The sequence below is a fragment of the Peromyscus maniculatus genome, chromosome 9, assembly GCF_049852395.1.
Source record: "Peromyscus maniculatus bairdii isolate BWxNUB_F1_BW_parent chromosome 9, HU_Pman_BW_mat_3.1, whole genome shotgun sequence".
NCBI classification, from domain to species: domain Eukaryota; kingdom Metazoa; phylum Chordata; class Mammalia; order Rodentia; family Cricetidae; genus Peromyscus; species Peromyscus maniculatus.
In genome coordinates, this window is record NC_134860.1 from 11379216 (window position 1) to 11405076 (window position 25861).

A 25861-nucleotide genomic window follows, 5' to 3' on the forward strand; every position below is an offset into this window, starting at 1 on the left:
CTACTTCTGTCAGTCATCCACTACCTTCCTGCCCCAATTAGTTAGTTAAAAACAACAAACAACCCCCCCACCAAAAAACAAAAGAACAACTTTATTATGAACAATTTTAGATATAAACACTGTTAGGATAGCGTGTGTGTACACAACCCGCAGCTCCAACAACGAAGAACATCCTCGGTTTATTTATTCCCCTTTTCCAGTTTTCACAGGCAAAATAAACACATCGGATCATGTTACCTGTCAACACTTCAATATGCCTTTTTATTTAAAGCCACATTACCGTAAGCACATTCAATAAAGACGACGATAATTCCTTAGTAACATACAATACTCCAGGGGCGGAGGGCGGGGGGGGGTCACTGCTAACAGGTGGGGGACAGAAGACCAAACTCCGGAGTGGGGACTGACGAGTAGTGGGGGAAGAGGATGAAGGGCCGGGCTGAAGCGGATCGCGGCTGTGAGAAGACCCGAACCCGACTCCTGGTTTTGGTCCTCGTTACCTGCATTGGCCCGTTCACACCGTCAGACCGGGTCAAGGGCGGCCCCAAGCTCCCCGCCTCCACGGTCCGGGCGGTGGCCCAGCAGGCTCGGCGCAGCTGCACAAGCCACTGTCCCCAGACGCCGGAGGGTCCCTGGAGGGGAAACGATTGACACAGCTGCCTGCACCGTGCCCCGTGCCTTCCCGCGGCGCACCTGCGTCTCGTCGCGTGGCCAGGAACTCGGACTGGCTCCCGAGCCGGCGAGGTCCAGCAGGCCCGCCGCCAGAACTCAGGCCGTCCATCTGCGTTCCGGAACCCGGCTTTGGACACTAGGACCTCGCGGAAGAGAACTACAACTCCCGTCGGGCGTCGCGGCCCGACCAATGGTGGTAGCCGGCGCGTGCGGGGCGCGGCGCCTGCGCGGCGGTTTGAGTAAGCGGCCGTACGATTGGCTGCGGGGTCGGGCGGCCGCGCGGGGCCTGTGGGAAGCGGAGTGACGGAGCGAGCGGCTGTTGGAGGAAGGAGGTGGGGGCCGGGAGCGCAAATGGCGTTGAGATGGTTCAGGGCCCTGTTCAAACTCCAGCGCTGACCATTCACCGGCGGAGGCGGCGGCGCAGACGGCGGCGGCGGCCCAGCGGGGGCACGTAGCGGGCTCGGCACCGGCGGCGCCCGCCAGGGAGGCCTAGGCTCTGCCCGGCCGGCGCGCCCGAGGTGGGGAGGGAAGTTGCGGAGCCGCCGCTCCTCCCCCCGCTCGACCGGGCTTCCTATTTACCGAAGCGGAGCCGCGGGCTGTGACGGCAGCAGAGCCCCTCGCCTCTCCGGGCGCACCGGTCGGCACTGTTCTCCCGCGCGGGGCTCCCGCGCCCGCCCGCGGGCCGTTGGGAGCGGGGGAGGCGGAGGCGGCCCGAGGCCAGAGCACCCGCCAGGCGCCGAGGGTAAGTGAGGTCTCGGGCGGCTGCCTAGGCCCGGAGCGAGCCGGGGTGGGTGGAGGAGGCAGGGGCGGTGCGAGTCTCGTTGCTCACCTGGCTTCTCAGGAAGTTGGGCACCGAGCGATCTGAAGAACTCTTTCCCTCCCCACCTCTGATTTCCCTTTTGAGTTCTTCTCGGGGCGGCTCGCTGACTGACTTCTCGCTTCCAAACCCGGTCCGCTTGATTTCAGTCCTGAATCCTTTCCCCCGTAGTTTTCCGCCGCCTCTAGCCGTCACCGAGGCCTTGCTGCAGGGACTCAGTGGCAGAAGCTTCCGGGGCGTCCGAAGCGACGTCCCTTTGCTGGGCGGTGGGGGTTGGGAGGAGAAAAGTTGCGTGAGCGTCCAGCCGGAGGGGTGTCTCTGCTCCAGCCTCCTGGCGCACTCGCAGCCCCAGGTGAGAATCTGCTCGCGTCTGTTTGCCTCTTCCATGTCCCTCTTTTAATTGAAGCCCCTGATGCACCTTGGGGGCTTGGGAGAGCCTAGGTTTCTAGGCAGTTTAAGCGGTGAGGACTCCCCCTTCCCCTTCCCTAATTTAAATCCCTGTGCACTTCCCTCAAAAGTCGACCGGGCTTTGGACTGAGGCAAAGGCCCAAAGATCGAAAAACACTTAGTTGTGAACCCTCCTTTCCTTTTTGGTTAGGACAGTTGGTGAAGTTTGAAGCCTGAACGAGGTTAGTGTGTCTGAAATGTATGTAAAAATGTCATGCCAGATATGTATGCTCACTTTTGAATTTGTACGAATGCTTTGCTTAGATAATGCCATCTCAGTAGTCTGCTGATTTTTTTTTTAAATGGACGTTATGGAAAACAATAAAAACAATCATACAATGAACTCTCTTATATTCATAGCTACTGGAGTCAGTAGATAATAACTCAACCACATTTATCTCATCTGCATGTTCCCCATTGCTTAATATTAAAAAATCACTAATGTTATTTCATCAGTATTAATGATACTATTAATACATCAGCGTGTATTTGTGAGAAATGATCTCTTAAAAAATAAATTCTTATCACTTAACTCAGTATCAAATATTCATTTGCAGACCTTAAACTTTCAGCACTGAATGCTTTGTGGTTTTGACTGTTTTTACGAAGAGTTTTTCAGATGTTGGCATAAAGGAGATCAAGTCTAGATTTTTGGTTTGGCCTTTAGTCAGCATTTTTAGATGATTGCCATATATGTGTGTCCAAAACATTCCTAAATGTAGGTCTGCAGATCACAGCTTAAAGAAATTATTTTCTTGTCTTTGGTAGCTGCCCAATTATTATACTTTGTTTTGTTTTTGTTTTCTTGTTATACTTAACAAGAAAGACAATAAAGCTTGTTAGTGTTTAAAACTACAAAACAGAAACTCTGAGGAAAGCTAAATTTCCTCTTAGCACAAATGTGTATGATGACTAAATTATTATTTTGTCCAGTCAGAATTGGTTTCCTTTCAAACATTAGTAGAGGAGGGAGGATGAGTCCTCTACTGAATATTTGCTGAACTACATCGGATAGTGATTCATTAAGTTGTAGGAACTTAATAAAATTATTAAAAGTGTAGATCAAAAATATTTGAAAGCATAAGTTAAATATTATTCCCATTGTAAGATTTAAAGTAATGAAGATTTTTTCAAGCCCTTAGGCAATTGCTTATCCCCCCCCCACACCCCCAAAATTGATAAATTGACTTTTAAACTGCAGAAGGTCAAAGTGTTAAGAAATGGATACGATTTGATTGCGCTGTAAAAGTACTATAACTTGTAGCTTTAAATGTTTGCCCTTTGACTGACTTCCCTTGGAAAATTTTTTTCCAGTATATTTTTAGGTAAATTAGGTAGATGGATTTGTTTGTAAATTGAGGAAGAAAATAAAGGCTATGTATTTCTATTTTTATTCATTTTATTTATTTATTTTGGTTTTGTGAGACAAGGGTCCCTCTGTGTAGCCCTGGCTATCCTAGAATTCATTTGTAGACCAGGCTGGCCTTCAGTTCAGAGATCCGCTTGCCTCCCAAGTGCTGGGATTAAAGGGTGTGCCACCATCACCCAGCTTATTTCTATTATTATAATAATAAACCATGTACCTTGGTAAAATGAAGTTTTTCAACTTCAGAAAAATGTCACTCAGCAAATGAACACAGCACTACAGAGATAAGGAAGATTAGGAGAATGATTTCTTGAATTTAGGGAGATGACTACTGAAGGAACTTTTTTGTTGTTTTTCGAGACAGGGTTTTTCTGTGTAGCTTTGTGCCTTTCCTGGAACTCACTTGGTAGCCCAGGCTGGCCTCCAACTCACAGAGATCCTCCTGCCTCTGCCTCTGCCTCTGCCTCTGCCTCTGCCTCTGCCTCCTGAGTGCTGGGATTAAAGGTGTGCGCCATTGCCGCCCGGCAAGGAACTTTTTTTAAAGTCAGTTCAGATTACTTTAGTCGAAAAATAAGAATCTTTAAGGTTAGGTAGAAGCTACCAGTTGTAGTATATGAGAAAATAACAGTTTTTCTGACCCTTTATATAAAGAGCAGTAAAATTTCAAAGAACTAAATTTAGTCAACTTAATATATTGTGTTAAGATTTGTATTTGGGTATTTAGTCTATTTAGATTATTTTTTTCTGGTTAAATTGTGTCTGAGAATAGTTCATTTGGAACTTGAGAAATGTCTTGTTAGATTTGTAGGTATTGCATTACAAGTTGGTTAGTAGTAAGCTTTTTTTATTTTGTAAGTTTCATATGAGTATATACTTACTGTAAAACAAACCAAAACACCACCAAACCTGATGGTTGGAAGTATTGGATGGAAAACAAGCCTCTTCAACTCATTTATTTAAACTAGTTTAAAAGTGTGTACGCTCAATGTTGAAAACTATATAAGAAGTCCTAGGATCTTATTTTTATAGAATGCTTAAAACTTGTTAAAAGATTGGTGATTTTATTTTTCTTAAATTTCTTTCCACAGGGAATATGAAACAGGTGTCAAAATGACATCCAGATTTGGAAAAACTTACAGTAGGAAAGGAGGAAATGGCAGTTCAAAATTTGATGAAGTTTTTTCCAACAAACGGACTACTCTTAGTACAAAATGGGGAGAGACCACATTTATGGCTAAATTAGGGCAAAAGAGGCCCAATTTCAAACCAGATATCCAAGAAATTCCGAAGAAACCTAAAGTAGAAGAAGAAGATACTGGAGATCCTTTTGGTTTTGATAGTGATGATGAGTCTCTACCTGTTTCTTCAAAAAATTTAGCCCAGGGTAAGGGTTCATCTAGTGAAGCTGCTCAGCCCGAAGAAGCCACGTCTGTACTTGAAGCTAATAGCACATTTAGTCATGTGGTGGGTGAAGACAGTTTGGCCTCTGATAAATGCTTACTTATGGAGGATGCTTTGATTGGGAAGGAAAAGAGCACACATAGAATCTCAGAAGACAATGCAAACAAAAGTAGTTGTGCTAAATTAATAACTTCAGGTAAGTTTGGATATTCTTTGCGATAAGCCAAGAGAGCTTTTTGTAAACCATTTATGTGATATGAAATTTTAATTTATTATTTATGTGTTTGGGAATTAGAGGACAACTTTGTATAGTTGTTTTTTTTCTTTCCATGTTTTCGTGGGTTCCAGAGATCAAGGTCAGGTTACCAGGCTTACATTGTAAGCACCCCTGCTGAGACATTTCACTGGCACCTTAGAAGGTGTGTGTGTGTGTGTGTGTGTGTGTGTACACTCAAGTTTTGTTACTTGTTTTTTCTCCCCTTCATTTATAATTAGTAGGGGCTATTGATAAGTTTTCCTTTAATTTATTTTTATTTTATGTGTATGGATGTTTTGCCTGCCTATATATCTGTACTGTGCATGCCTGGTGTCCTCAGAGGATAGAAGAGGAGCCACTGGAGTTAGCTACCATGTATGTGCTGGGAACTGAACTCAGGTCCTCTGGAAGAGCAGCCAGTGCTCTTAACTACTGAACCTTCTGGCCAGCCCCTTTATAAAGATTTTAAATTCAAATAACTTCTTAGAGACTTGTTACTTGGTTTATTTTGGGAACAGCTTTTCTTACCTTGTATTTGTTGGATAGTGTTTTATATTACTGTAGATTAGTTGGCTACTGATAATGACAAGATGGTAATTTACATTGAAGATTAATTAGTGTTTTCTGTAAAAGTAGTTAAAAAATACTGAGTAGAGACATGGAGTGTTACATAAACTGAGATTAGCTTAAGGTATTTGGGCCAGTGCTACATAGGTCTTCTGTGAGATGTTTGAGACTCAATGATGTAGATGGAGTTGACTAAAAGAATATATATTTAAGATTTAGAGAAAGTTTGGATATGATTTGAATTGTGCAGGCATCCTGTCAACAATAGGTTAAAGATGGTTATTACAGTTAAAAATTGTCATCAGGTCTATTGTTTCAACAAATTTTAATGATGGCCCCATAGATCTAATATTTTGAAAGGAAGTGAATAGAATGTTAGTACTGTGGTCTACAAGGAATTTGTCTGTTGTAGACTTATATAAGGCACATTAATGGAGGGTGGCTTGCATAGTTATGCTAAAAATGCCTAGCATTTTTTTCACTCTTGTATCACCTTTGATGAGCCAGCTGTTGTCATTCCCCTGATCTCTGGGATACTCATTTGGTTGTTGCTTTGTTCATATTTTTCCTGAAGCATTGTTCTTAAGTTTTAAGCTTAGATTTTCATTAAAAAATAAAATAAAATAAAATAAGACAAAAGCAGCTAAAACTGTTTCCAGGTTCGCTTCTAAAATTTTTCTAAGATAAGCTAGTGCCAAAATTGGAATGAGATTTTTAAAATATTTGTTATTTATTATTTTATATGGTTTTGTTTGTATGTATGTATGTATACCACATGCATTCCTGTTGCCCACCAAGGCCAGAAGAGGGCATCTGATCCCCTAGGACTGGAGTTACAGACAGTTGGGAGCCACCATGTGGGTGCTGGGAATTGAACCCAGGTCCTCCTGAAGAGCAGCCAGTGCTCTTAACTGCTGACTGAGATTTATTGATTGTCTAGGTGCTGTTGAGCCTACTGTTTGTTCAGCTTTGGCCTGGGCTCTGAGCATACTGTTCACTTTAAAGATGTCATGGAGGACCAAGGGATATGGGGCACCATTGGTAGGAAGAGGCCTTGGAGGCAGAGAGTTGAGAAAAAGATAAATGTTTAATAAGGGGGATAGGAGCATTTGTAGGAGGTAATTAATTGCTTATGTCCCTTTGGTGATGATGTGTCATTACATATGTCTAAATTGCTGTTGGAAATTGCTAGAAACTGAAAGTACAGTCTTCTGTGGATTGAGATATCTTCCCACTCCAGTATAGCTAAGTTGTAGTTCTGATGCCAGTACTTGGATTGACCCTGAATTCACACTCCATTATAATGAATTTTGAGGAGAAAATATATCCTAAAATACAGATAAACAGGTATTCAAGAGAAAACGCCTTGTTTTGTTTCCCTTGTTATAAAGGCATACTTAGCTGGGCAGTGTGGTATGGCACATGCCTTCAAGGCCAACCTGGTCTACAAAACAAGTTCCAGGGCAGCCAGGACTGTTAAACAGAAACCTTGTCTTGAAAAACAAACACAAAAACAAAAAACAAGCAAACCAAAAAGCACATTTAGTGGGAAGGGAATAATATAGCAGTATGAGTTTTTCTTTTTTTCATTAACTTTCTGAAGCTGCAAACTCTGGCAAGTCCTGTAGGGTAGGAGCAAACTTTGAGGAAGTGTTTTTAGTTTTTGTAGTAGTCTTAACCTAGCTTACATGTGTAAATCAGTTATTTTTACAAACCACGTTCATGCATTTATGAATTGCTTCTGTAGTAGAGAATGCTTTTGAGCCTTATAGATTTTCTTTGCATTGTCCCTTTGTCTAAACTTTTGGAATTTCCTGGTTTTTTTTTTTTTTGCATCTGCTTGTCATATTGTCAGTGCCTTTACTTTCACCCAGAAAGCTATTAAACGTTTTTTTATCAACAACTTGTTCAAAGTGCGAAGGTTTAGGTTCCATAGTATCTCTCAGTGAGAGCTGTTCAGTCACACCAGTTTCTGCTGTGGAAGTATTTCACACCAGTGAGAAAAGCTTATCCATTCTTAGAGTTTTATTATTTTTTTCTTTTTTCCTTTTGTTTTTTCGAGACAGGGTTTCTCTGTATAGTTTTGGTGCCTGTCCTGGATCTTGGTCTGTAGACCAGGCTGGCCTCGAACCCACAGAGTTCCGCTTGCCTCTGCCTCCCAAGTGCTGGGATTAAAGGCATGCGCCACCACTGCCCGGGTTTTATTATTTTTTCTAATAGTACATGTTAAGTGCATCTTTTTGTCTATAGAGAACTATGTGATTAAGTTTTTGATGATATTATAATTCTTTGTTTTAAATACTTTTTTAATGAGTAGTACTTTTGAAAATTATGGAAGGAAATTCAAGATAAAGTCATGATAAAACAGAATAGTTGGGCTGGTGAGATGGCCTAGTGGGTGAAGCCTAAAGACCTGAGTTTGATCTCTGGGAACCACATAGTGGAAGGAGAGAGCTGACTCCTGTCAGTTGTCTTCTGGCCTCTGTACGCTCATGCGCACCATGGCTGTGTGCCCCCATACATGGGTACATACTCATACACAAAAATAAATAGAAGGGAATAATTTTGTAAACAGATGCCTACTAGATACAGAAAAGAGCAGAAAGAATTAGAGACTATGCCTAAGAACTCTAGGGAAAGGTTGAGTTGATAAAAGACCCTAGTCTTTAATTGAAAAGAACAAAAAAACGGCATCACAAAATTTCTAGTTAAACAAAGAATAGTGAAAGAACCTGGATACTCAATAGTTGATATATAGCAAGGCATCTTTTCTCCCCTTGTGAACCTAGGGCTTTATGTATGCTAGGCAGTCGTCTACCGCTGAACTCACCTTAGCTCAATGTATGCATATTGTGTGTCACTTTTTCCTACATACCACTATTCCTACTTTCCATTGTATATTTATTTTCAAATAAATTCAGTAGTTTTGTTTTCATTTTCAAATTCTTTATCTTTAGTTTTATAAACAAAACATTCTGATTTTATTTGGCTTTTAAAACTAGTCAATTCTTAGACAGGTGTGGCACTAAAATGACTTTGAGCAGAAGATAGGGTTCATCTTTCTAAGACATCAGTACTAGTCTATTAAGAATCATTTTACTTGACCTTTGTCTCACTCTGTACCTTGGCTGTCCTAGAACTCACTGTGTAGATCAAGGATGGCCTCTGCCTTCTGAGTGTTGGAGTTAAAGGCATGCACCTCCATTTTAAGTTTAAGATTTATCTTTAAACTGGGCAGTTGTGGCACTTGCTTTTAATCTTCAGGAGTCTGAAGCAGATAGATCTCCAAGTTCGAGGCCAGCCTGGTCTATCTACAGAGTGAGTTCCAAGACAGCCAGGGCTACACAGAGAAATCTTGTCTCAAAAAAAAAAACAAACAAAAGAAAAGAAAAAAGATTTATCTTCAATATGTGTATATATGTGCGTTATGTGCACATGGATGCAGATGCCAGAGGCATTGAATCCATCGGAGCTTGAGTTATAGTCCGTTGTGAGCTATCTGACATGTGAGCTAACTGAACTCAGGTTCTCTGGGGGAGTAGTAGTATTTATTTACTCTTAACCAAAGGGCCACATCTCCAGACTCTTTTTTTTTTTTTTAAATCCAAGAAACTTATTGTGTGTATGTGTGTGCATGAGCATGGTTGGAATGTGAGGGTCATTGAACAATATTTTGGAGTCAGTTCTGTCTTCTTACCATGGGTCCAGTAAATGAGCTCACTGTCAGGCTTGTATGACAAGCACTTTTACCAGCTAACCCATCTCACCCACTTTGTGGGGCTTTTGTTTTGTGGGAACATCATCTTGTGTATCTTGAGGTCACTGTATGGACAAAGATGACCTTGAACTTTGGCTTCTCCAGCCTCTACTTCATGAATGCAAGAATTGTAGGCATTTGATACCACACCTGGTTTACTTGGTATTGGAGATTGAACCTAAGGCCTTTTGCATGCCAGACAAGCACTCCACCAATACCTGTCCACTGTTCTTTAAAGTTTGGAATCCAGGACTGTGCATAAAAGAGGTGGCTCATGTCTTTAATTCCAACAGTCCGGAGGCAGAGGCTGACAGATCTCTATGAGGTTCTAGGCCAGCCTGGTCTACAGAGCTAGTCCTAGGATGTCGAGTGCTACATAAAGAGATCCTGTCTTGAAACGGAAACCCCAAACAAACAAACAAACAAACAACAACAACAAAAAAAAAACCACATTTATTTTTGTATGTATGGGTGTTTTACCTGCATGTGTAATCTATGCACTGTATGTGCAGTGTCTGTAGAGACCAAAATAGGATGTTAGATCTCCTGGGACTGGAGTTTGTCAGTTATGAGCCACCAGGTGGGAGTTGGGTCCTCTGGAAGAGCAGGTTGGTTGGTTGGTTGGTTCCTTTCCTTCGTTCGTTCATTCCTCCTTCCCTCCTTTCTTCTCTTCCTCCCTCTCTCCCTCCTTCCCTCCTTCAAGTGCATAATGTGTGCGTTACATGATACAGTGCACATGTAGAAGGCAGAGGGCAACTTTGTAGAGTGGGTTATCTCCTTTTTTTAAAATATGCATTGGTGTGTTTTACCTGCATGTTTGTCTGTGTGAGGGTGTTGGACCCCCTGGAACTGGAGTTAGACAGCTGTGAACTGCCATGTGGGTCCTGGGAATTGGAAGAGCAGCTAGTGCTCTTAACCACTGAGCCATCTCTTCAACCCTCCCCTGCCCCCCACAAGACTTTTTAAAAAGGTTGCTTGTGCTTTTTATGTGGGGTTACTTCCATTTTTTTTCTCTTTGTTAGTCTGGACTCTTGAAAAAAAATATATAGAGACTTAATTTCTGTTTGGCACACTTTCCATGCCAGCCAGCTGGGATTCAGTCTACATATTCTGCCAAATATTGAGATAACTATAGCATAGGCTCTTAATTTGCATGACTGGTTTCATAGCCAGTACATTTTTTCCATTTGCTTAAAGCTGTATTGACTGTGTGAGCTTATTGAGAGGTATTATCAGGACATTATGAGCTTTGATTTTAGCATTAAAGGTGATTTTTCAGAAAGGGAAATGCATAGTTCTACTCTTGACAGTTTAAAGTGGGCTACAAACAGGTGCTGGAGAGATTGCTCAGTGGTTAAGAATGAATATGACTCGGGTTGGGGATTTAGCTCAGTGGTAGAGTGCTTGCAAGGCCCTGGGTTCAACCCTCAGCTCAAAAAAAAAAAAAAAAAAATGTGTATGACTCTTGCAGAAGACCTGAGTGGTTCCCAGCACCTACCAGTAACTACAATTCCAGGAGTTCCAATAACTCTGACCTTTGAGAGCACTTGCACTCTTGCACTTGCACGCGCGCGCACACACACACACACACACACACACACACACACGAACATATTTAAAAAGAAAGTAACTTTTTTTAAAAAAGTGGGTTAGAAACTTATCTGAGATGATATTGTCTATTTATGGAATAAAGAATAATAGCCGGGCGGTGGTGGCACACGCCTTTCATCCCAGCCTTGGGAGGCAGAGGCAGGTGCATCTCTGTGAGTTTGAGGCCAGCCTGGTCTACAGAGCTAGTTCAGGACAGGCTCCAAAGCTACAGAGAAACCCTGTCTGGAAAAACCGATAAATAAATTAATAAATAAATTAATGAAGATTGTTAGATAATCCTAACTTAATTAGTATTGAGAAGTTATTTGCATTTAGATAGTGAATGTGTTTTTGTATAAAACATGACATCTCAAGTTTCAGGAAAAGTGGGTAAGAAATCTATTAAAAAATTAAGTATATAAATATTTTTTTCCATTTCTATTTTGTGCTAAGCTCTTTATATATCAGTCATAACCTTGTAAAACTGGCTTAATTCCCAATATATAAAGGATAAAGCATCATTCAGAAGTTGGATAACAGCTGGGTAGTGGTGGTGTATATCTTTAGTTCAGCATTCTGGAGGTAGAGGCAGGCAGATCTCTGTGGGTTTGAGGCCAGCCTGGTCTGCAGAGCAAGTTCCAGGACAACCAAGTTGGATAACTTGAATTAAGTGGAGTAGCTGTGAAACATCCAAAGTATTCTTTTCATATGATATTGTTGTAATCTGGTAGGAATGAACTTAATAAATAATTGATATATGATCGTAGCATTAAAATAGCTGTCATAAGATTAGTTTTATCTTGATGTTGAAACATTTCAAATTCCCTTTGTTTCTTTTTAAATAATTTCCTTTTTGGCAAAAGTGGACCTTATATTTAAATATCTTTGTATTTTTTTTTTGTGTTGTATAGAAACAAAAACTCAACAATATGCAAATTTTGAGACAGATTTCTCTCTCTCTCTTTTTTTTTTGGAGACAGGGTTTCTCTGTGTAGCTTTGGCGCCTTTCCTGGAACTCACTCTGTAGACCAGGCTGGCTTCGAACTCACAGAGATCCGCCTGCCTCTGCTTCCCTCGTGCTGGGATTAAGGTATGTGCTACCATCACCCATCTTGAGACAGATTTTTAAGTGCTTTTTGTTGTTGTTGTTGTTAGTTTTTGCAGTTGCTGGGAATTGAATGCAGGGCCTTGTACATCTTATCACATCCCCAGCCTTCATTTATTAAGTAGATTTTGATCTCTTTCTGTCTGGAGATTATAGCACAGGCTGTCCTCCCATTCAAGATATGGCTGAAATGATCCTGCTTCCACCTCCCAAGTGCAAGAGTTTCAGCATATGCCATTACACTTTTGTTAACTTTTTTACTCTTGAGTTAAGAGTTAATAAGAGTGCAGTAGGCCAGTAACAAGTTTCCCCTCAGATCTGGGAGCTTATCAGCTCTGGTAATAAATGAAAACTGTAAACATACTGTCCTGTATAGACAGTTGTGAGCTGCCATGTGGGTGCTGGCAATTAAACTTGGGTCCACTGAAAGAGCAGCCAGTGTTTTTAACCTCTAAGCCATTTCTCCATCTCCAAGATATATTTTTATAGTACTTCACAGAACATTTTCCCCTGCATATATTGTCTACCCTTAGAACTGAAGAGTCATTTTAAAGGCGTGAATCGTCATACCTGGTTATATTGGGTTTTGGAAGGGAGATCTAGGATTGCACTTAAATAAGTAACCTTGATTAGAGATAATAAATGTGAAATTAAGTATATAAATATTTGAAAATGCAGAATTACATGAAGTCATTAAGTATTTGAATTGAGCTGTGAAGAAATCCCTATATTTAAAGGGTGGAGAGAAAAAGAAGAAACTGAAAAAGAAAGAAAGCTAATATGAAACAGCCACAGCTACTGAAGGAAATGTAGCCGGTAATATGTTGCAGGTTTCGTGAAAGGCTCAACTGAATGGAGTTGGATTGCTGATACGAAAGTTTACTAAATGAGGATTTCACAGAGTGGTTGTGGGCTAAGGATTGAGAAAATTCATAGATGTTTTAATGAGAACTAGGACGGCTGGAAACAATTGTAGGAGGGATGTAGGAAAATCACAGGGGTAGGGCCCCAGCCTTGGTTCTTTACAGTGAAGCTGTTATCACCCTGACCCAGATGGATTAGGAGATACCTGAGCTGTGTAGAAGAGGTCTATTTTAAGAGGAGCAGTATCCTGTTGAGGGTATGGACACACGAAGTTCAGCTTTAACCTAATTCTGATGTCTTGGGAGCAGCAGCTCCTTATGTGTAGTTTCTGTGGATAAGGGTAGAAGCCTAAGGATAAGGGCTGTTTCACTGATGGCAATAAGGGAGTTGATTTCATTTTGGCTGTTTTGTGTAGTGGGCCTGCTAAGTACTAGTGCTGGTGCTGGTGCTGCTGTTTCTTTGCTTCTCATTGTTATACAAGATCTGGCTGATCATCTTCGGCTTCCAGGTGCTGGGATTATAGGTATGCCACACTGTGCTCAGTTTTTGAGTAGTATTTTTGAAATGGTTTTTAGTTTACTGTTTTGTTGTTATATTTTTTTTCTTTTGGTACTAAGTATTGAACCTAGAGCCTGTAGATAAGCACTGTACATTGAACTACATCCCCCAACCCTCATTTATTTACTATATTATCTTTAGAATGATGTAATCTTGTGTTTTATTATTTTACCTTTCAAATTCTAATGTAAAATTGATTTACTGAGGAAATTGGGAGCTTTTCTCATTTTTAAAATTTATTTTTAATTGTATTTAAAAAAATTATGTGTATGAGTGCTCTGTCTGCATGTATGCCTTTATTCTAGAAGAGGACATCAAATCCCACTATAGATGGTTCTGAGCAACCGTGTGGTTGCTGGGAATTGAACTCAGGACCTCTGGAAGAGTAGCCAGTGCTCTTAACTACTGAGCCATCTCTCCAACGCCCTTTTTTTAATTTGTTTGAGACAGTCTCTAAGCTAAGCTGGCCTCAGACTCCTTCTGCAACAGAAAATGACCTTGAATTTCTGATCCTTCTTTCTCCCCCTCCCCAGTGCTAGTGTTTACACTCATGCACCATTCTGCCTGCCTGGCTTTATTCAGTGCTTGAAATTGAACCCAGGGCAGAGTCTAGTACATGCTAGGCAATAGGTCTGTCAACCAAGCTTCATCCAGAGCTCCTGGTTCATTAATGGTTCATTCTGTGTTTTTTTTTTAGGTGCCAGTGATTAATATCTACTTGTTCTTTTGACAGTGAAAAGTTGCTTTCCTTCACTGAATACTTTCTATTTCTTTTTTGGGTGCTAGAACACAAGACTTGGAGTATATGATCATACATTCTATCATTGAGCTGTACCCCCAACTTGCCTTTCCCCTAACCAGTTTATATACTGTATGTGACCCTAAAAACCCAAGCACACTTGGCAAAGTGTACTAACATAATTATAATCCCAGTATTTAGGACAGCAGGGCAGGGTAATCTCTAATTTGAAAGTAGCCCAGGTTACATAGTTCCAGGCCAGCCTTGATTACACACAGTGAGGTCTTGTTTCAAAGCAGCACATACATACAATGTGAGATATAAAATATTGGGGTATATGTGTATGTATGGTATATTATGCTTTTAGTCCATTTAAGGGGTAACTTTAAGATGTATGTCAATCAGTATTTGTAGATACTCCTTTTTTTTTTAGTAGCCTCACACTTTCTTATTGTGTATGTGTACTTAAGCTGCCTTTTCTAAGGTTTTTGATCTTTGTTGCAAGTAAATGTTAAGTTTGAGGCCAGCCTGATGTACAGAGCGAGTTCCAGGATAGGTTCCAAAAGCTACACAGAGAAACCCTATCTCGAAAAAGAAAGAAAAAAAAAAAAGATTTTGAGCACCATGTTACCTGTGTTAGTATAATGGTGGGAGTTATTTCTAAAAGTGGTTTTGAAATGGCACATACATTTTAAAGATTTATTTTTTACTGTTTTAAATTATGTGTAGGTTTATGTGCCTGCATTTGGGTATGTGCACGTGAGTGCAGGTGCTTAGGAGGCCAAAGGCATTGATCCCTTAGAGCTGAAGTTACGGATGCTTGTGAGCCACCCGAGTGCTCTTACACTGGGCCATTTCTCGAGCCCCGGGTATATACATTCTAAATTTAAATTGACAGTGCCAGATTCCCTGCTAATAGTATGCACTCTAACTTTCCCAAAGTTGGTGTTATCCTCTTGCTGTCAAAAACTTTACCTAGGTGAAAGGTAGAAAAATAGCTGCTTATTTTTTATGTTGGGCTTGTTTTTACTTTAGAGTCTGTAATATCTTTTTACACATTTTTACTTGTACTTTGTTTATAATGGTATTGGTAGAATTTTCCTGCTGGGCGGTGGTGGTGCACGTCTGTAATCCCAGCACTCGGGAGGCAGAGACAGGCTGATCTTTGTGAGTTCAAGGCCAGCCTGGGCTACAGAGTGAGTTCCAGGAAAGGCGCAAAGCTACACAGAGAAACCCTGTCTCAAAAACAAAAAAACAACAAAAAGAATTTTCCTACTTCGCCCTTTACTCAGCCAGCTACCACACTCTCCCTAGGATGGCAGTATATTGTTAAGTGTAGCTTTTTGGGTTATACTGTGCACTTACATTCTGAAATATGTTTTTAAGTGGTGTCATCTTAAAATGAACTCATGGTTGACAGTTTTTAGGGAGCTTTAGGGTGAATAGTGTTTGTTCACTAGGTAGATGAAACCAGGATTAGAGGGTTGAGACTTCTTAAGGAAGGGGAGAGAGCCCAAAGGTTAGGTTGAGGACTTGTAGCAAAAGAGCCATCATGAAAATCCTAAAGGACAGGTTTTGGAGAACTTCCAGATAACTGATCGTGAGGCTTCCTGGAGGATGCTGTACCCTTCCCCTTGTGCCTTTCTATCTGGTTCTGTTTATTTACTTAACTTTTTTATGGTTTAGGAGACAGGGTCTTACGTAGGCCAAGAATGCTCTGGAGTTAGATATATAGCCAAGGATGACCATGAACTCCGAATCTTCCTGCCTTTACCTTTCAATTGTTTGGGTGTCACCATGCCCAGCAACTATTTTCTTCTCCTGATGGATGATTTGTTTAGAGACAGGGTCTCCTGTAGTCCAAGCTAACCTTAAATTCTGTGTAGCTAACGAAGAAATCTTCTGCCTCCACCTTTCAGGTGCTGGGATTACATACAGATGGGCTTCCTTGCCAAGCCTTTTTTCCTTTGGTATTTGGAGGTGCTGGAGTTTGAACAGAGGGTTTTGTGCATAATGGGCAAAGCTCTATTGTTGAGCTGTGTCCCCAGCCCAGATAAAGTCTTGATAAATTTAAATTTGTTTGTTTTCCTTATGGGCAATGCCTTTTGTATTTAAGAAATCCTTCTCAGGTGGGTATAGTGGTGTATGCCTGTAGTCCCAGTGCCTAGGAAGAGAGTTTGAGGCATCCTGGAGTCTGTTCTGAGCTCTAGGCCAGATGTGATTGTGTAAGCAAGATCTCACCAATAGCAACTACAAAAAAGTAACCAAAATGAAAATTTTCTCTGTCTGAGGCGTATAGATTCCCCTCCTCCCCCCACTTCGTTTTTTCGAGACAGTTTCTCTGTGTTGTTTTGTAGCCTGTCCTGGATCTCGCTCTGTAGCCCAGGCTGGCCTCGAACTCACAGAGATCCGCCTGGCTCTGCCTTCTGAGTGCTGGGATTAAAGGCGTGCGCCACCACAGCCAGGTTAGATTGTTACATTTTAAAAGTTGTACAATTTTCATCTTCATCTCCTTTGAATGTTCCTTTTGCTTGCCTGTTTTTGGTTTTATTTTGTGAGATAGGTCTGATTCTGTTGCCCAGCTGGCCTCAGAATACCAATTTTTCTCAGTCTTCAGAGAGCTGGGCATGCCCGCCATGCCCTACACAAGCTCTTCAAATTAAGGAAATTGGCCTTCTTTTCTCCCTAGAAAAGACTTTTCATCTTTTATTAATTCTTTCCACTTTATATAATAACATTTTGTCATACTTAAATTTTGTATTTTATATAGATGACTGGATTGTGAATTTTAAATATGAGAAAAGGCTTGTCCATTCTGGAATAAAATGTTTTTCAAAATTCTGCTTTATTTTATTTTATGTATCTCTTTTGTTTTCCATGTTTAGGTCTTAAAAAAAAACCACAACTTATTTATTATGTATGTACATGTGTGTAGACATGTGCCATAGCAGGTGTGTATAAAGTCAGGACAACTTGGTGGGAGTTGATTTTTCTTCTTCTGCTACATGGTTTCTGGGGACCAAATTCAGGTTGTCAGGCTTGGCAACAAGTGACATTACCTGCTGGGTCATCTTGTAGGCCCCACGTACAGAGTATATTTTCTTTTTTCCTCATGTTTTAGCACTCATTATTGGAATAAATTATCTGGAAAAAATTTGAAATCCCACAATTTATATACATTGATTTTTGTGTGTATAGTTCATTTCTTCCCTTGTCTTTTTTCACACCCCCTCTCCCCCATATAAGGTTTCTTTGTGTATCTCCGGCTGTCCTGGAACTCTCTCTGTAGACCATCAGGCTGGCCTCGAACTCAAGAGATCCTCCTGCGCCTGCCTCCTGAGTGCTGGAATCAAAGGCATGCACCACTACCACCTATTTTTGTTTTTGTTTTGTTTTGTTTTGTTTTGTTTGGCAACTTCCTAAAATCACATACCTTTCTCTCCATGTGTGTACACATGTTTTAAATTACAATTTTATAAGATTTACAAAACCATGAAACTCCACTAATTTTTAAATTTTATTGAGAAATTTCACTTTACTCAAATATTGTCACTTATGTTTATAATCTGTTTTTTTATAGAGCTACAGGTTAACGAATACTGATACTCTTGTTTTTACATCCATCTGTCTGTCTATCTATCTATCTATCTATCTATCTATCTATCTATCTATCTATCATTTTTTTTTTTCAAGACAGAGTTTCTCTGTGTAACAGCTCTGGCTATCCTGGAACTTTTTTGTAGACCAGGCTGGCCTCAAACTGAAAGTCAGAGATTCACTTGCCTCTGCCTCCTGAGTACTAGAATTAAAGACATGAGCTAACACCACTGGCTTCTTGTTTTTATTTTTACGATAACCCCCCACCCACCCACACACATAAAATTAAGAATCCTTCAAGAAAAAAATGGCCATTTAATCTTTCTTAGAGGATATAAGTTGAGACAGTCATTATGTAACATACTGGCTTTGAATTTATAATCCTGGATTAATAGGCTTGTGCCCTCACACTTGATGTCATCATTTAACTGACTTTGAAAAGGCAGAAGGATTTAAAAATTGTGTGTGTGTGTGTGTGTGTGTGTGTGTGTATACTTGTTCATACATGGAGGTCAAAGGTTAACTTTTGGGAGTTCCCATTCTATCACATAGGTCACAGGGAAGTCTTCAAGCTTGGCAACAAGTGCTGTTAATTACTGAGCTATCTTGCTGGCCTGTATTTTTTATTTAAGGCTGCTTACTGGTTTATATGGGGGTCTGGGAATTGAACCCAGGATCTTATGAATGCTAGGCATTATTTTACCATTGGAGAGGCAGTACAGAGATACTGAAAAACTAAAATTAAAAGATACTAAGTATCTGATGTAGATGGTAGGGGCCTATTGCACTTTTTGTCTGTTTCCTTGAATTTTATTGTGGCTGACTTGATTATGTTAGGCCTTGGGAATCTATTTCAAATAACTTACTGTAGATTAAAGAGGAGTTTAGGATAAAAACAGAAACTACTTGAAAAAAGATGTCAGAAATGGACTTTCTACACTAAATTAACTGCCTCTAAAACATGATTTTAACAAAAATTATCTCTACTAAAAATTCTGCTTTTTTAGGTTTTTCTATGTTTTACATAATTGCAAAAGGGGGAAAGCCCTAAAATGTTGATTATTTATTTTATATTTTTACTAAATAATAATTTTCCTCTAAACTTACTGGCCTGTAGAACTCATTATGCATTATGATGGTTAAAAGAAAGGCCTGGAGTTGAGAAGGAAACAGTAAAAGATGATCTGGTCATTGGGGGAACACCTGTAATTCTCTCACTTGAGTGGTGGAGGCAAGAGGGTCAGGAGCTGAAGGCCAGTCTGAGCTGCACGGAACCTTGTCTCAGAATATAAAATAAGGATGTCTTAAGGGGTACAAAGAATGCTCAGAGCAGACAGTGATGGGAAAATGAATGCAGTCACTGAATATTCCATTACTCGAGAGCTGCCATATACTGAGAGAATTCTACACATAGTCTTATTGCTTCAGCCTGTATAAGAATAGCAGACCCTAGATTGTGGTTTTTGGATTCCTTGCATGAAACTCTGGTATATAGGATAAAGAGGGAATGTTGATGAACTTTCAGGTTAAGATTCTGCTAAGAATTTTATTAAAAAGTAAGACCAGGGATACAACTCACTTATAGAACATCTGCCGAGTATCCACAAGGCCCTAGGTTCACTCACTGGGAGCATACTTGCATAGGAAAGGTAATTACAGAAGAGTCCTATACTGTGGCATAGTTTTTAATAGCTATGGTAATTTGTGATCTGTAAACTATCCTTAAGAGTATTGTCTTGCCGGGCAGTGGTTGTGCATGTCTTTAATCCCAGCACTTGGGAGGCAGAGGCAGGCTGATCTCTCTGAGTTTGAGGCCAGCCTGGTCTACAGAGTGAGTTCCAGGACAGGCTCCAAAGCTACACAGAGAAACCCTGTCTTGAAAAAAACCAAAAAGGAAAAAAAAAAAAAAAAAAAAAGAATATTAATCTTGCTGAGTGGTGGTGGTATACACCTTTAACCCCAGCACTTGGGTGTCAGAGGCTGGCAGATCTTTGAGTTTGAGGCCAGCCTGGTCTACATAGTGAATTCCAGGACAGCCATAGCTACGTAGTGAGACCCTTCTTCAAAAACCAAAAAAGAAATATATATATATATGTTACACATTTATCCTGATTTTGAGGCAGATTTTATTAGTTCATTTTCTTAGGAGAAACTATCCTTAAGGTGACTTGCTTAAAGGCATCATCTATCCAATAAGTAACAGAGTAACAGAGCTGGAACTCAAGTCCCTAACCTGTTGTCTTTGTTAGAGATAATTTTTATTTAAATGAACAGTTTATAAAACAGTAATACCTTGCCTTTCTGTGAAAATTCATCTTTTATTTTGTTCTCACTATCTTCTCTCTGTGTCCCCCCCTGCCTCCTTTTGTCTCCTTTGGCAGAGAGAGGGTCTGACTTTGTAGTTCAGACTGGCCTCAAACTTTTGATCTTCTGGGTTGGGGATTTAGCTCAGCAAGGCCCTCCGTTCGATCCTCAACTCCAAAAAAAAAAAAAAAAAAAAAGATACAACTTTTGATCTTCCAGCTTCAGTCTCTAGGGTGCTAGCTTTACTAGTGGGCAGATCTTGCTTGTTTTAGTTAGGGTTTTCATTGCTATGTTGAAACACTATGACTATAAACAACTTTGGAAGGAAAGGAGTTACTTCGATTACACTTTCACATCTTAGTCTATCAGGAAGTCAGGGCAGGAACCTGGAGGTAGAGGCCATGGAATGATGCTTCTTACTGACTTGCTCAGCCTGCTTTCTTATAGAACCCAGAATCACCAGCCCCGGGGTGTCCCCACTCAAAAATGGCTGGGCCCTCCCATATCAGCCACTAATTAAAAAGTGTTCTATAGGCTTGCTTACAGCCCAGTCTTAGGGAGGTATTTTCTCAATCGAGGTTTCTTCCTTTCAGATGACTATAACTTGTATCAAGTCAACATACAAAAGTAGTTAGTTTTCCAGACAGAGAACCCAAGTTGTGGTCTCCATCAGGTCCCTCCCTTGGAGCTCAGGGAACCCATAGAAGAGGGTGGAGGAGGAATAATTGTGGGAGCCAGATGGGTCGAGGACACTGGGAGAGCACAGCCCACGGAATGAACTAAGCAGGGTTCCTGGGGGTTCACAGAGACTTGAGCAGCAATTGCAGAACCTGCATGTGTCAGTGCTATGTCCTCTGCATATGTATTACGGCTGTTACTTTGGTGTTTTTGGGGGGAATCCTGACAGTGGGATTGGGGTGTCTCTGACTCTCTTGCCTGCTTTTGGGACCCTTTTCCTCCCACTGAGTTGCCTCACCTAGTCTTGATGTGAGGGTTTGTGCCTGGTCTTATTGTGTCTTGTTGTGCCATGTTCAGTTGATGTTCTTGGGAGGCCCTCTCTTTTCTAGGGGAGAGGGGAGGTGGGAGGAATGGAGGGAAAACTGCTGTCGGGATGTATTATATGAGAGAAGAATAAAAAACAAAACAAAACAGAAAGCAACTAGCCATTGTTCTGTGTTGTCCAATTCCGTCCGTCCCCCCCTCCCCCCAACACACACACATACACTTGGTACATAGATATTCCTTACAAATGGGTTTATCTGTTAGGAAGCTGGTTTTGATGTGGGAGGCCAGTTAAAAGTAGTTGCAATCTGTAGTTTTGGATAAGATGGTGATAACCATTCAAAAGCAAGTTAAGATTTTGTTATTGTTGGGAAGTTAAATGAAAGGACACATTTTATATGCTAAAATACTGTTGTCAAGAACTTGGGCAGTTTTCCTTTGTAGAACTCTGTTAGTTAAATTAGCTTTTGCCTACTATGTAATGTTTTAGAAGTTAAAAATCATGTACTAGAGTAATAATTCATTGTTGCTTTTGCTATAGTGTGTGGATTGTTTACTACTGACTGATACTTAAATACTGTTTCCTTACTGAATACTGAGAACTTCCTTACGGAACTCCTTATCACTCTTCCTTCTAACAAGTTTACAAGGATAGGCTAGCAGCAATACTCTTTAAGTCAAATAAAAGGCAACTTCTGAAATGCATAACACAGCTCATACACTGGAGTATAGGAGAAATGATAAAATAGTAATGTTTTAAAAACTAATAAAAGCTTATTTTCATATCTGTCTTTAAGTCAAAGGATGTTTACACTTAAAATAGAAAATCTTCATTTTTGAGATAAGATATTAGAAGTGAGGTATTGTGCACATGAATCAGGAAGATCACTAGTTTGAGGCCATTTTGGGCTCCAAAGGAGGAGATCCTTTCTCAAAATACAAAAACAAGCTGAGTGTGATAACACATGCCTTTAATCTCAGCAAAGGCAGGTGGATCTCTGATTTTGAGGCCAGCCTAATCTGATCTACACAGAAAGTTCTAGGCCAGCCAGTGCTACATAGTGAGAGCCTGTCTCAAAACCAAAACATAATACAACCCATTAACCACCTCCACAAAGTCCCCATAGTGGAATACTCTACAGCTATAAAAATGAGATGAGTTAATCCCAGCACTTGGGAGGCAGAGGCAGGCGGATATCTGTGAGTTCGAGGCCAGCCTGGGCTACCAAGTGAGTTCCAGGAAAGGTGCAAAGCTACACAGAGAAACCCTGTCTCGAAAAAACAAAACAAAACAAAACAAAACAAAAATGAGATGAGGCCTGGGCGGTGGTGGCGCACCACACCTTTAATCCCAGCACTGGGAGGTAGAGGCAGGCAGATCTCTGTGAGTTCAAGGCCAGCCTGGTCTACAAAGCAAGTTCCAGGAAAGGCACAAAACTACACAGAGAAACCCTGTCTCAGAAAAAAAAAATGAGATGATGAGGGCTGGAGAGATGGCTCACTGCATCATGGCACATGTGTACCCACACATACACAAATCAGTAAAAATGAGGTAGTTTAACTTAGTTACATCTTATAGACATTTATGTAGTTTGAGCATATTAGAGATTTACTGAACAGAAACATTTATTTGAGTAATTCATTTAGGTACGCTGAAGTAGATAAGCCACGTGGTTCCCGTTGAACACAGGAGGAAGTTGGAGCTCTCAGGAAAGCTCTAGAAGATAGGACTCTTGCAGGAGAGCTATAGAACCAGCTTCACCTTGGTGTCACACTCCTAGACTCAGTTACCAGTGCTCTTTTCATTATAGAAACAGTAGCTTTACTTTTATACTTGACTTTGCTTATAACGACCCTTCCAAAGTGCTATATATCACCTTTTGTTTTTAGTTTGTTATTTATTTATTTTTTTAAGGATTACTGATTGGTATATCTGACACTTAAGAAAACTATAGTTCATTACCCCTAGTGAGAAAAGTATGTAAAAAATAAGTACCTTGTTTATTTATTAGATGTCTCCTAAAGGTAAACAAATACAAATCTTGTTGGCGATTGAACTTAGGGCCTCATGCATGTTAGGCAAGTACTCTTATCACTGAGTTAAATCAGTACACTTTATCATTTTACTTTTTATTTTTGAGCCAGTGTCTTAAATTTACCAGGCTTGGAATACTCTGCTGGGATTAGGCCTGTGATAGTTAAATTATATTTAAACTCATTAAGTAGTATCAATTATATAGTGAATTCATCCATGGAAAACATTCCTTTTGACTGTTTTTGAAAGTGTGTTTATTAAGATTTGTAAATAAACTGAGTGTCCTGGTGCATGCCTTTAATCCCAGCACTTGGGAGGCAGAGGCAGGTGGATCTCTTGAGTTTGAGGCCAGCCTGGTCTACATTATGAGTTCCAAGACAGCCAGAGCTGCATAGTGAGACCCTGTTGAAACAAAAGATTTGTAAATAGTTTTTCTTAAATGTAGATGATTTTTCTTGAGGCAGTTTTATTGTTTGGCATAGAGTAAATATTCACCAGTGTTTACCTATTAATAAATGCTCAGGGAATGATGAATCGAATCATACCATATTCAAATCAAGTTTGAATCATATTGCCATCTTTTACTTGAAAGGTAAAAAAATTTTTCTGATGATAAAAATTTAAGGCAACAAAAATTAATTCCCTACATATAAAATAGTCATATTAAGGGCTGGAGAGATGGCTCAGTGGTTAAGAACACTGGCTGCTCTCCCAGAGGTTCTGAGTTCAATTCCTAGTAACCACATGGTGGCTCACAGTCATCTATAGTGGGATCTGATGCCCTCTTCTGGCATAAAGTCGTATATGCACATAGAGCACTCATAAAATAAATAAATTTTAAAAAAAGAAAGGCACTATAGCCACATAGATACAGAACCATGTTAAAAAATTACATGAGCCGGGCAGTGGTGGCGCACGCCTTTAATCCCAGCACTCGGGAGGCAGAGCCAGGCGGATCTCTGTGAGTTTGAGGCCAGCCTGGGCTACCAAGTGAGTTCCAGGAAAGGCGCAAAGCTACACAGAGAAACCCTGTCTCGAAAAACAAAACAAAACAAAACAAAAATACATGATATTATGTGGCTTTTAGTATTAGAAGAACTACAGAAAGAACTAGAGAAGCTTCCTGCAAGCAGGTTTCTAGACAAAACTAATATACTGTATATACAGCCCTATTGCCCCTAAGTACAAATGCCTCTGAAAGGCCTTCATTCGTTGTTACATGAGTGTAAGTTCTACTAAATACCTTCTAATTTAAGCATAGTTACTTGAAAGCTTAAATGGCATCTAATGTCATCTTCACTTGATTCAGTTTCTTAATAATGCTAGAATTTCTTCTGAGTTCAGCATGACAGTTTTAAGAGCCTTGGGTGTTCATGAACAAGTTACAGGTTATGCAGCTATACATACAGAGTAGGAGAGCAAATGTCAAATGTGTAAACATTTTTTTTTTTTTACGATTTGAGGTTATTGCAGCTATTTCAAAATTGTTCTGCACTACTGTTCTGAGCCCTGCTGTTCATTAATTTGCATACTAATGACATTAATGATTTTAACCTGTTATATTTTTCATTTTTATAGATAAAGTGGAGATTTTTAGTGAAGAACATGAAAAAAATAGTCACCATTTCCATAAAAATGCTGAAGATAGTACTAAGAAACACAGTACAGAAACCATAGTGGATTCTGAATATAAAGCTGACGAAATTAAGGAAACAAATGATACTTGGAATGCCCAGTCTGGGAAAAGATCAGAGTCTCCTTCTGAAAGTTGTCCAAGCAAAGGACCTGTAAGAACTGGTTTATATGAGTGGGATAATGATTTTGAAGATATCAGAACAGAAGACTGTATTCTGAATTTGAATAGTGATTCTCTTTTGGAGATGAAGGATGAGAATTTAAAAAACCGATTGGAAAATCTAAATGAAGCCATTGAAGAAGATATTATACAAAGTGTTCTTAGGCCAAGCAACTGTAGGACGTACTGTAGGGCCAATAAAGCGAAATCCTCACAGGGAGCATCAAATTTCGATAAGCTAATGGATGGCACCAGTCAGGCCTTAGCCAAAGCAAACAGTGAATCAAGTAAAGATGGCCTGAATCAGGCAAAGAAAGGTGGTGTAAGTTGTGGGACCACTTTTAGAGGAACAGTTGGACGGACTAGAGATTACACTGTTTTACATCCATCTTGCTTGTCAGTTTGTAATGTTACCATCCAGGATACAATGGAACGGAGTATGGATGAGTTCACGGCATCCACTCCTGCAGATTTAGGAGAGGCTGGCCGGCTCAGGAAAAAGGCAGATATTGCAACTTCCAAGACCACTACTAGATTTCGACCTAGTAATACTAAATCCAAAAAGGATGTTAAACTTGAATTTTTTGGTTTTGAAGATCATGATGAGACAGGAGGTGATGAAGGGGGTTCTGGAAGTTCTAATTACAAAATTAAATATTTTGGCTTTGACGACCTCAGTGAAAGTGAAGAAGATGATGATGATGACTGTCAAGTGGAAAGAAAGACAAACAAAAAAAGAACTAAAACAGCTCCATCACCTTCCCTGCAGCCTCCCCCTGAAAGCAATGACAATTCCCAGGATAGTCAGCCTAGTACTAATAGTGCAGGTAAGAATTTTAAGATGTATATATAATAATATGTATTTAATATATGATTTGTTTTTCAGGCTTCAATCAAAGGCTAGACTCTTTTCTAGATACTTAGTTTTAGTTATATATATATATATATATATATATATATATATATATATATATATATAATTTTAATTA

At 40.2% G+C, this 25861-nt stretch overlaps 1 protein-coding gene across 9 annotated transcripts in view; it reads left to right on the plus strand.

The window, feature by feature from the left end:
• The first annotated feature begins 954 nt into the window (after window positions 1–954).
• Wapl (WAPL cohesin release factor) overlaps window positions 955–25861 on the plus strand; it is a 69451-nt gene continuing 44544 nt past the window's right edge. For 3 of the 9 annotated variants that reach the window (XM_076544415.1, XM_015995616.3, XM_006976689.4), the window contains exons 1-3: window positions 1282–1414; window positions 4391–4899; window positions 24656–25699. In XM_076544415.1, the coding sequence (XP_076400530.1) occupies window positions 4413–4899; window positions 24656–25699 (1531 nt within the window). In that variant the 5' untranslated portion in view covers window positions 1282–1414; window positions 4391–4412. Of the gene's footprint in view, window positions 1005–1193; window positions 1842–4390; window positions 4900–24655; window positions 25700–25861 lie in introns of those variants that run through there. The other 6 variants (XM_076544411.1, XM_076544414.1, XM_076544413.1 and 3 more) reach the window with 5 other exon arrangements.